Source organism: Clinocottus analis, unplaced genomic scaffold (genome assembly GCF_023055335.1).
Source record: "Clinocottus analis isolate CAN_PGR_092001 unplaced genomic scaffold, fCliAna1.0.p SCAF_2, whole genome shotgun sequence".
Taxonomy (NCBI): Eukaryota; Metazoa; Chordata; class Actinopteri; order Perciformes; family Cottidae; genus Clinocottus; species Clinocottus analis.
Window position 1 is genome coordinate 19,628,764 of NW_027175931.1, and position 12,071 is coordinate 19,640,834.

General features: G+C 40.9%; 1 protein-coding gene and 1 pseudogene across 1 annotated transcript; both read left to right on the plus strand.

Moving 5' to 3' along the window:
- Window positions 1–92: 92 nt before the first annotated feature.
- On the plus strand, window positions 93–5,103 carry LOC137790880 (ribosomal protein S6 kinase-related protein-like; annotated as a pseudogene).
- Window positions 5,104–7,555: 2,452 nt separating this feature from the next.
- On the plus strand, window positions 7,556–11,320 carry aldoca (aldolase C, fructose-bisphosphate, a). Its single transcript, XM_068584416.1, has 9 exons — window positions 7,556–7,687; window positions 8,714–8,850; window positions 9,018–9,229; window positions 9,395–9,449; window positions 9,539–9,699; window positions 9,787–9,870; window positions 9,974–10,148; window positions 10,269–10,468; window positions 10,581–11,320. The coding sequence occupies exons 2-9, from the start codon at window positions 8,739–8,741 to the stop codon at window positions 10,671–10,673; spliced, it is 1,092 nt and encodes a 363-aa protein (XP_068440517.1). The 5' UTR covers window positions 7,556–7,687; window positions 8,714–8,738; the 3' UTR covers window positions 10,674–11,320.
- The last annotated feature ends 751 nt before the right edge of the window (window positions 11,321–12,071 follow it).

Sequence of the window (12,071 nt, forward strand, 5' to 3'; positions counted from 1 at the left end):
ACACGCTGGACACAACAACACACACACACACAAAACACAACACAACACGTGGACCGGAGCTTCGGAGATGGACGAGACGGAAAGCGAGAGCAGGACGCGGGAGGAAGAGCTGACTGTTTGTTGCCTTTGCACACATTTGTGTGTGTGATACTTTTGGTTTATGTATGGGCAGCGACGCCAGCAAGAAGAGTACGGTGAGTCGATTTGATTTAGAAGAGGACTCGGAGGAGGTTGACAAGATAAGACATGTCTTTATTAGTCCCGCAGTGGGGACATTTGCAGGATTACAGCAGAAGACGAGTAAAGTGCACACAAGAGACAGAGTAAAAATATGTTTTAAAAACACTAAACCACATGAGCTGTGCTCTAAGAAGTAATGACGACATGCGAAGAAAAAGATACTGAGTTTTATTTTCTGAAGAATGAGTAGAAAAATCTGTCTGTAGGTTTTTAAGAAATGAAGATAGCGCACTGCTTTGTCGATGCAACACAGTGGAACAGAGCGCAGTCATAAATAGAGGTATTGATGAGTTAAGTGGTCATGAGCTTCCTGTGCAGCTGCGTGACAAACAACACAACAAGAGAAGCACGCTGTGATTTTGTGCAGCGCAGAGTGAGATGCTTCATAACGTCTTGTTCAAAACGAAACGGCACACTTTTGTTCACTCAAAATATGAAGCTTCTGCAGTTATATGTTCTGTATTCGTGTAGCTTATGAAAGTATGGTTAAAAAAATTACACTATATGTCGTGTTTTTTGTTCTTAGATCTTTCAACAAAACTGCAGAAGCTATAAATTGTAATTATAGAGTAGATCGATGATTACAAACGATATTGGCCAATGCTACAAGGAAGTATCTTATGAACTCATCCATGCAGACGGTGGTGAAAGAGTGTAAAGATGTAATAGTCAATCACAAGTTAAAGTTCTGCAAAAAGTTTATTTTAGTATTTTTTCATAAAGATGTCCCTTTGCATTTATTATAACCTTTCAGGTTAAACTATACAGTTATGATTTGAATTGTGTTTTTTGCAGAAGTTACCACCATCATTTACTGTTTTATGATTGGCTTAAAGCAGCTTTACAGTGATTGTGCTTTACATTATAACTGCTCTACAGTCATTGTGGTTTACAATATGATTTTGTAAATATGATTGGGAACATGATACTGTTTTACAGTACTGTACAGTAAATGTGTTATGTGTGATATTAGTACAGTTTACTTCCTTGTATAAACATCTAGCTGATTTGATTGTTTTAGTCTTTAACACTGCATTGTTTTATTGATGAACTTTAGCTGTGGAATAATTGAAAAGTAACAATTTCCCTCAAGTAGCTTCAAATTAAACTACTTTACATTATTTTTCTTAATTACATTCAACCCCTGATCACAATAAAAAAAAGATTCAAATACATATTTTATCATCTAGAGAGAAGGAGCACCTTCTCCGCGTCGACTGAGTCACGGGTTCCTCTCAAACGTGGGGTTCGTCCATCACAGGCTCGCACACTCGGCTGTGTTTTCTCGGCCCGTGGGACCGGACGGCGGGCCGCCCGTCCCCAAACCCCTCCGGCCTGCAGAGGACACACAGGCGACTCCTCCAGCGTCCATCTCTGTCTTTCTGCCTGAATTCCCACAGCGTAAACTTCCTGGACGAGGCCATTTCCAGGTACCACAACACCAGAACGTTCGACAAAATGAGAAAAAAAAGCCGGCAGTAAAAACATAATGTAACGTCTATGCTCACAGATCCTGGGCTTCATCGCCAAAGGCTCATATGGACCCATCTTGAAAGTGAAGGACGTTGTCAAAGAGAAGATCTACGCTGTTAAGGTTAGTTCAGCTGTGATAATTTGTGCTATAATAACAATACATTGAATACTTCTTCATTGTTGCACAGGTTCTACCAAAGTCTGATATCTTAAAGCATGGACTGCTGGAGCAGTCGAAAGAAGAAGTCATCATTCAGGTATGGTTTTGGAAGAAAGTACCAGTCAGTGAAAGCATTGTCGCTTTACTGTTCTTATATACTTAAATTAGACTTCCCATCAGTTGATTAATTGATTGGAAAAACTATTTTGATCATCAGTTTATCAGTTTTCAAGTAGAAATGCCAAATATGTGCTGGCACTTATAAGGTAAAGTATAGTTTTTTTGTTGGTTGGTTAAAATAATCAATCTAAGGACAGTATTTTGGGTTAATGCCAACAGAAAAATCGTAATGAAACATTCAAATATGGCTACTCAGCAATATCGCTGCTAAAAGTGATGTTTCACGTGCAGTTAAAAAAAAGAGGAAAATGTTTGAATGATGTCTGAATGATTCAGTATTTTTCTGTCCTAACTCTTCTTTACAATACATAATCTGGATTACAGGATCATCTCTTACTGTTAAATTCACTTTCACTCTCCCTCTGTGTGTGTGTGTGTGTGTGTGTGTGTGTGTGTGTGTGTGTGTGTGTGTGTGTTGACTGTTGAATTGCAGCGGCAGCTCAAACACCCATTCATCCACAATCTGCAGGACTGCTGGCAGACGCAGCAGCATCTCTTCATTAGTGAGTCAATGAGCATAAACGATGGCACAGTTCAACCCCTCAACTATCTACTGTCCCGTCCTTCTTTAAGTTCCCCCTGCTGCCATGCCGCTCCCATAGAACACAGAGAAGTTACGTCGTTGAGCAACTGCGCTGCATCCCTGAGTCTGAATACAAAATGTCAGTGCTGGATGTTGAAGCGGTACGCTGCCATCTAATCAGAGTGCTGCTGCACTGCCTGCATGCCTTTTTACACCTTATACCAACCCTGATTATACATTACTGAAGTTGTATATAAAATATGTAACTCAGCTAACAGAAGACAGATGCATGTGTGATTCTTGTAATTCAACCCTTCTTCCTTCTCCTCCAGAGCAACAGTGTGATGAGCAAAATGTTCTATTTTCTGCTTCTCATTGCTGATATTTAATTTCAGAGGATGTTGGCCTACATAAGCTCAGTAGCCGCTTTCAAAGACCTAACAAGTGTCTGTGTGTGTGTGTGTTTGTGTGTGTGTGTATGTGTGTGTCCTCTGCAGTGTGCGACTACTGCACCACCGGAGACTTGTACACTTACTGGTTACTAAAGGGCCAGTTTGGGGAGGATGATGTCCGGCTCTTTGCTGCGGAGCTGGGCAGTGCGCTGGGTGAGTGTTCACATGCGGCGACAATCATTAAGAGTTCACCATATTGACCTTTTAGCATTGACCACAGACATGCGAGAGTTAAAAGGGCATTTTAAACATGGAGCATCTTGTATCTACGTGATGTGTTCTCATTGTATGTCTTCTGTTTGTTCATTTTTTAGGATTTCTTCATGACTTAGGCATCATACATAGAGATATAAAGGTATAATTGATTTGACGTGTATTGTAGTTTATACACATTTGTATTCATGACTTTCTGTGATAATAATTGTACCTTTTTTTCAGATGGAGAACATTCTTTTAAGTGATCAAGGTAATGCTTGTCCATATATATTTTTTTTTACCCTTTTGGCCTGTAAGAGCCAACATTAGAGTAGTTAGTAGATTAAAAAAAAACGACTAACAAATAACAAAAGAGACACAAATTACTCATGTCCCAGCAGACAACATGATAAGGTATCAGCGTGTATCTTCAATGGTTCAGGTCACCTTCGCCTGTCTGATTTTGGACTGTCCCGGCGGCTGAAACGAGGCGGAAGAGCGTTTACGATATGTGGGACCATCCAATACATGGGTGAGATTTTGGTTTCCTTTCCACACTTGCATAAAGACAGTTAGCGGCTGTTTGAGGGACGGCACGCTGCATAGTGGTGGACTGCATGAGAGCAACATTTCAGCCGCACCTGCGTTTTGCTCCCACTGGATTCAGTAGACCCAGTTATGAATGTCAAGCACCTGGGATGGACCTTTTGTTTTGTTTGTGCTCCATTGTGCTGCAATTTGTGTTGCATATCTGTAATGTCCCCCTTTCACCTCTCATCTTGAGCTTATTTTATTTCATGATTGTTTTCCTGGTTCGTCTGAACAGCTCCTGAGGTTTTAAGCGGCGGTCCGTACAACCACGCTGCTGACTGGTGGTCTTTTGGCATTATGTTGTTCTCATTGGTGACAGGAGAGGTGAGGGCGCATACGTGTGATATTATTGCTCTCTACGTGGTGCCGTGTTACCTGTCTGAGTTTGTTTTTTTTCAACTTGCACTTCGCAGTTTCCGTTACCAGCAGAGCCGGACCACGGCACCATGTTGACCAAGGTCACGGGTTTTCCGTATGTCCTACCTGAGACCTTCAGCTCTTCTCTGATCTTGCTGCTCACTGAGGTTTGTGATTGTGATCGTCCTCTCTCCCTAACATGCCCGCTGGGAATCGCCCTCAAGGAAATGTCACATCATCTTTACAGCTTCTGTGCAAGAATCCAGTGAACCGGCTTCGTAACCTGGAGTGTTTCAAGATGCGGGCTTTCTTTCGCGGCACCTCGTTTGATTCTCTCATCCTTCAGAAGATGCCCGTCCACGTCATCCTGGAACTCAGGACTCGACCTGATTGGGCGGCCAAAGCAACAAGAGGCCTTTCATTGGACTATTTTGATAACTTTGACTGCGATAACATCCTATATTCTCCCACTGAGCTGTCTCCTACATGGGCCAACATGGACCTGAGCTCGGCTACGGAGCAGAATTGTAAAGCACAAGACTGAAATATGTTTTATGAAGAAGCTGATTGGAAGTGAGAAATATTTCTCTGATCCATGTGTCACCTCTCGTACTTGCTTTTAGAGTTGTACTGATCATGTTATTGCTGCGTGTTTAAATGAAGCAAAGCTGTAGGATACCTTTTACGTTATTATGATTATTTTTTATTTATTTACGATGTTGCAGTTCTATTCAAACCTTTTGAGGTTCATCCTCAATTTTTAAATTTTTATAAGCAAACATTTTGCCCTGCTTAGGACAGTTAAGATCTAGAAGCTTTTTCAAGTTTCAAGATGTTTTAATGTCATATGCTCAGATAACAGACAGTTAGTCTACACAATGAAAAGCTCATTCATTTCTTTACTGAGTCTAGTGAGTTAATTTAAATCCTCATATATGCATGAATTGTGTTTTCCTCTAAGGATTCTCAAAATAAAATATAATATATTATTATTTCTCTTGTCCTGGAACATTATTACAACATTTCCTTGAACTTGTGTTAAAGAACATTAGTTTGTTTGTTGACTCAAGGTCCACTTATTCTGTTTTTTTCACAACTTTCGGTAACATCTCATGGTCTTCCTCAGCAGATGTAGTTTACATGAGTATGATCAGTTCATCTGTGTGGTGCCACATGAGGGCAATTGAACCATCATAGCAGGTGGAGGAAAACCCCATCAGCTGAGGAAGATGCAGTTGAGAGCTCTGGGAAAAGATTGTCAGTGGATTTTGAGTTAAGGTTTTTTTTTTTAAATATATCTATACATTTGCAGTTGACAAATCAATCTTGACTCAAGGTCCACTCTGTGTTCAAATTTCTATTTTTCTCTGAACACTCGTGAAAACACTTGTTACTTTTAAACAAAAAGGGTGCTGCATGCTGCACACATTGTAAAGTCCCTTGAGGCAACTTGTGCTTTGCGATTATACTGCAGATATAACATGGACTTGATAAGTTTGTGTGATATAGTAGAAAGCTCCAGAACGCCTATTGAATGGATGTTGTGGTGACATTGTTTGCTCAAGATTGAACCTTCAGTCTCAAAGTCAGTTGCAAATTAAACACAGAAGTTGGATTGCAGTGAAAATAAGCAGTTCACATGACGAATTGTCCTTTCCTGCAGATACATAGATAGATAAATAGATGGATAGAAAGATAGATAGATAGAAAACGTTATATATAGACAACAACAGACTCATGCAGACAACAATAGACAAGGTTGACAGTGCACAATGGACAAAAACATATTACACACCAGAAAATGCCATATGAAACAAGACAACAAGACACATAACCGACATAGAAAGATGCTAAATGTAAATCTAAAAACCACAACTAAAGGTGACAGACAGATACTCTCTGAGAAAAAGTGACAAAGTCTAATTTAATAGGAATACGGGCAAGATTATGAACATATGAACATTCTCTTTTTTTTTCATGTATATAAAACCATCCTTAACCTGTACCAATCAAATTTAGGAAGAACAATATCTTCCTGTCGGGATCGGTGACACCAGCGTTAAGCAGCTCTACTGTGGTGTTTGCCGTTGGGCAAAACATACCGAGTGTCTAATTCTAAACCAGTTATCCTATTAATGTCGTACCTGGATACATTATGGCCAACTTTCAGCCTTGGCTCGACCTATTTAGAGAAGCGCTCACAAACCCATAGAGGACAACCTTAATAGGACAAAAAAAATAATTGAGGGCCAGATAAAGTATCATCATTAAATGTTTTTAATTAGGTAACAGAAAAAAAGAAGAAAAAAAGAGCCCCGGAGGAGAGATCCGCATATAATTGCTTTACTTCTTGTATCTATTTAAATCTGTATCTTCCTGAAAGGGAGCACTCCGCATCCCACCGCCTCCCTGACATTAAATTCCCTCTCAGGCCCTTGTCTTAGACAGGTCCACCATGTCTGTGTTGCGGCAGGCAGTCCAGTGACCCACTTCTAGTTTCCGAGGCACACTGACCCACAATAAGAGAGGAGTCCCCAAATGGAGGCGAGCCATGAGTCACACTGATTACCTTCAGCTTGTAGCAGAATAACACAAATGTTCGTAACATAGCTTATACTGCAATGATGCAGACCAACATCATTCAATGACTGTGTAAACGACATAAAGGATGATCCTATTTCGCTCACAGAAATGTAATCACATAAGGTTTTTTCTCTGTGTTGTCATTTTTTTAACTACATTGTCTGCTACAGTATGAAAACAAAAAGTAGAAAATTGCTTCATCAAAATGGAAATGATGCAGTTGACCTCATTTTGATCTCATTTGGGTCTTATCACAATGTTCATTTATATTGACTGGAACTTGAAAATGATTTCTATTTCAGAAGCTGTTCCATCGCTTTCTTTACAGTTTAAAGCTCACAAAAAGAAGCCACCGAGGGCACGAATTGCTTTGAGACTGAAACACCCCAGAGGATTCGAAGAAGAAGACCAAATTATCAGGAGACTTCAAACTTTCCTCTGGGCACATTTTTACTAATTAGAATGAAAATAGCACGTCATAGGGTAATAAGTAAACGCTTAAATTAGTTTGCTATCCATATATATATATATATATATATATATATATATATATATATATATATATATATATATATATATATATATATATATATATATATATATATATATATATATATATACACACACACACTCACATCAGTACTGCAAGTTTACAAGCATTAGATTGAGATTGAGTGACAGAAAAAAATGCAAAAGCGGCCGTATCAGCATAGCTGTAGAAAACAAAAAATGTATTTATTTAAATAGAACAATGATTCATCACCAATCTTATAATTCATAGTATTTGGGGCAGAGGCGGGTGTACAAGCGCCGCCCAGGGGTGTGGGCTTATGGGGTGTGACACACTTGAGCTGGATACAAACCAGAGCTGACTGAGAGTCTCCAGTTAGTGTTCATCACATCAGCGGACGAGACACCTTTGAGTTCTGTCAGGTAAGAACTGCTCATCTCTGTTTTTAATCTGTGGTTCCATCACTGACAGTGAGTAGCACATCTCTTTGCACCTGTTTAAGCTGTTAACGCTCGCAGTTGTTGCAAAGTTGCCGCAAATTGCAAGTTTAAATGATATTTAACTTAAATTCACAGATAACTAATATGTTTTACTTTAACTCTAAACTGCACTTTATATTATACACCATAAAACAATATTTAACTTGTTATGCCTCTGTTGTATCTGTTTCCAAACTCTTTAGCATTTTTCTTGCGACACTAACATGTGAATTTCACCTCTCAGGATCAAAAAAAAGATAATCTTGCATTATCTTAATTCTTTTGGTATTTGTTGAGTGCTTTGATTCCTTTGATGTACAATCATGGGATGTTAATGTAATCTATCTTTCTTTTAGATTATCAAGTAATCGTGTACTCAGTGTTTAAACATTGGTTTCAACATTTTTAACACATCGTCCACAGAAGCTCATACATCAGCAGTTGAGAAAAAGCTAATAAGTTGACTGTTGTCACAATATCATACCTCCTCAAATAGGGTGACCAAACATTCTCTTTTTCCCGGACATGTCCTCTTTTTGAGACCTACGAAATGCGTCCGGCAGGGATTCCAAAACGTCCGGGATTTTGCCTCGTTGGATATTTGTGTTTCTCTGGGTCTTTCACAAACTAGTTATTACACTCTTACAAGTTTTGGAAACGGTATCTTGCGTTCCACCTTCTTGCGCAAGCTCTGACTGTAGAGAGAACTGTCATTGGTTAATCGATCTCAGTGTTGCAGGATGCATGATAATTATCCTCTAAATAGGACCGTCTTGAGCCTCCGGTACGACACTTCTCCATTTCCAATCTGGCAACACTGAGCACCTTGCCACCTCCACTAGTTGCATTGTTTACAACAGCCCTCCCCCCCCCCCCGCCAATTTTTTGTCCCAAGGAACTTCATGGATGGGTGATATTGGTCTTTTAGTCATTAACATGTGAATAATAAAATCGCATCAACTTCCAAAGGCTGTAGGACAATCAGTCACCCGTGATGACGCACCAGTGCCCCACACTCTCCGAGGCGCAGAAGAAGGAGCTGCATGAGACCGCTCTACGCATAGTTTCTCCAGGGAAGGGCATCCTGGCTGCAGATGAATCTGTGGGTCTGTAGCACTCTCTCTTTTCTTTTAACCGTAGAAAACATGCACGCCATTAATGTCCCACTCTGACAATCCCACTAGAAGGTCAGTGCTGTGACTGATAACGACCCTCCTGTTCAAAGAGTGCACAGTATGGATATTAAACAAACTCATATGTATGTTAACTGCAGGCAGCATGGCTAAGCGCCTGGCCCAGGTCGGGGTGGAGAACGCAGAGGAGAACCGCAGGCAGTTCCGGCAGATTCTCTTCAGTGCAGACGATCGCATCAACAGATGCATTGGAGGGGTCATCTTCTTCCACGAGACGCTGTACCAGCACTCTGATAACGGCGTCGCCTTTGTCAAAATGATCAGGGAGAGGGGCATCATGGTCGGCATCAAGGTCTGGCAGTTTAGTTCCAAAAGATATAAATGTGGGGCGTCAAATCATACCAACCCTTGAGGTTCTGATCAAATGTGTCATCACGGCAATGCATTCTGATTATTAGTCGCCTTATTAGGCTGTATTTGAGAATTTAACATTGCTTTTCTATACATTATTCCACAGGTAGACAAAGGTGTTGTACCTCTGGCGGGAACTTGTGGAGAAACCACCACGCAGGGTCAGACCAAAAACATTTGGGTTTTCCTCTGATATCACTGTTCAGAGGAACGCATATTACAAACAATCACTCTTTTCTGAACTTCACAGGTCTGGATGGATTGTCAGAGCGCTGTGCGCAGTATAAAAAGGATGGAGCTGTCTTTGCAAAGTGGCGCTGCGTGCTTAAAGTCAGTGACACCAATCCATCTAAACTGGCAATCACAGAAAATGCAAATGTTCTCGCGCGCTACTCCAGCATCTGCCAGCAGGTCAGCACCCGACAGCGTAAAAACCATGTGGATACAAGTTTTTGATGCGTCTGCCTTGCTCTGATAATCTTTCATTTTCTCGGCCAGCATGGCATCGTGCCCATCATAGAGCCGGAGATTTTGCCCGACGGAGATCATGACCTGAAACGCAGCCAGTACATCACTGAGAAGGTTTCTACCTCTTACACACTGCACTGCATGTGAGGCATTGTTACTTCAAGAGAGGGAAGCACCAGTCTGCCGGCTCTTTGGTGAAACAATGTGTGTGTCGCAGGTCCTGACTGCAGTGTACAAGGCCATGTCGGACCACCATGTGTACCTGGAAGGTACTCTTCTTAAACCCAACATGGTCACCGCTGGACACAGCTGCCCCACTAAGTACAGCCCGGAGGAAGTGGCTATGGCAACTGTCACCGCCTTGCGCCGCACTGTCCCCCCGGCGGTAACAGGTGACCCTTGAGTGCTTTCGTCTCTGGAGAGGATTTTTTTTTTTTTTTACAGGGATGTTTCTGAATGTTTGCAGCAAGAAAATGAAAGTAAAACCATATTATTATTTTGTTCACACACAGGAGTGGCTTTTCTCTCAGGTGGTCAGAGTGAAGAAGAGGCCTCTGTTCACCTCAGTGCCATCAACAACTGTCCTCTGGCCAAACCCTGGATCCTAACGTTCTCCTTCGGCCGCGCCCTGCAGGCGTCCGCCCTCAGAGCCTGGAGAGGACATAAAGAGAACGAGAAATCTGCCACTGAGCAGTTCATTAAGAGAGCCGAGGTACTTCCGCCTCTTGCTTTCTTGCAGATCGTGATCCTTACGTGGACCACTAACCAGTGTATGTTTCCTGTTCTGTGTTTATCTGCTTGCTTAATGACTCCTCTGTCCACAGGCGAACAGTCTGGCGTGTCAGGGGAAGTACACTGGTGGTGATAACTGTGGCGAGTCTGGCCAGCGCAGCTACGGGTCTTGTCACGCATACTGAGAAGTGGTGTTTCCATAAGCACTGTGTTGTCTTTCATCACCATGGCAAAGAGGAGTTGTAATGTGGATAATTAGGTTGTTTCAGAATTCTGACTCTCATGATGATGTTCAATAAAAAAAACAAGTGACAGCGTGTCTTCTGGTCTTGACGAAGGAGGACAATCAGAACATGGCTGTGGATATGTCTAATGTATTGCCGGATGTTTGCTTTACTTTAATTATGGATGTATGTACATGCTCTTGTTACAGTATCGTAAAAAATTTCAAATCTTGCATTTATTAACACAAATACTAAGACATTTGCTTTTTGACAATTGGATCTTTGCTGCTGAGCAAAGACGTAGGTTTGTTTGAAAAATAGGGGAAAATTGAGAATTTCTGACATTCAGGTGGAAATATCTTCAAGCTGTGCAAAACTTCTCTGTGTATGAGTGTGTGTACTTTAGTTTGGTTAGTGACAATGCACAATTATAAATATTGCACCTGAATTAGCTTCAAGCTACTCAGTCTCTGCAGTACCAGGTAAAAAGTGCAATCCACACAGCAGACATTTATAACACAATGTGATTGTGTGCCGGTTGTCCTTCTAAATTTCAAATAGTCTGATGAACATAGATCAAATGTATGCAATCAAGCAATAAAACCATGTACAGGTTCAGTGTGGTGTGGGAGTTTTGCTTGTGTTTTTATTTGCAATAAACAGATATGGGAAATCAATAATATCCAAAATATACAGTATGAGAGTGCAAAATGAGAAGTAGGGACGCATGTGGTTAATTCAAAAAGTTGAGTGTCCCTTTATTGCATGTTACAAAAAACAAACAACAATAATGATCCTAATGTAGACACAATAGTCAGTAAACAGTAGTAAGAGAGAGAAAGAGAGAGAGAGAGAGAGAGAGAGAGAGAGGGAGAGAGAGAGAGATAAAGAGAGAGAGAGAGAGAGAGAGAGAGAGAGAGAGAGAGAGAGAGAGAGAGAGAGAGAGAGAGAGATTTAGAAAAAAACAGACAATATCTATTAGTTCGCAAACAAAGAATGACCATGTGATTTCTCAAGGGATGTAGTGATGTAATGCATGCAGTATGAGGGTTCTATGCTCTAACCTCAGGGTTCAATGCTCTAACCTCAGGGTTTTATGCTTTGACCTCAGCTAGTTCCAACATAAGCCCATCAACTCTTTAAGTGTGTGTATGTGCCAAAGAAAGGCAGGAATGTGGTACTCATGAGCACACCACACACAGGGATGGGAGAATATGTGGCCAGGAGCATCACTCATATCTTGATTAGAATTGATTTTCTTTTATTACATTTTATAAAAAAAAGAGTAGCACATTAATTCATACATGTGATCTAACAAAGGTAAAGAGCAAATATTAAGCATATATGCTGTTTATATTG

Bases quoted from the DNA above. Each gene is read 5' to 3' on its own strand.
- aldoca (XM_068584416.1), top strand. From the start codon at position 8,739: ATGACGCACCAGTGCCCCACACTCTCCGAGGCGCAGAAGAAGGAGCTG. The intron at 9,230-9,394 runs GTCTGGCAGTTT...ATTATTCCACAG, and splicing joins GCATCATGGTCGGCATCAAG to GTAGACAAAGGTGTTGTACC. The intron at 9,871-9,973 runs GTTTCTACCTCT...TGTGTGTCGCAG, and splicing joins GCCAGTACATCACTGAGAAG to GTCCTGACTGCAGTGTACAA.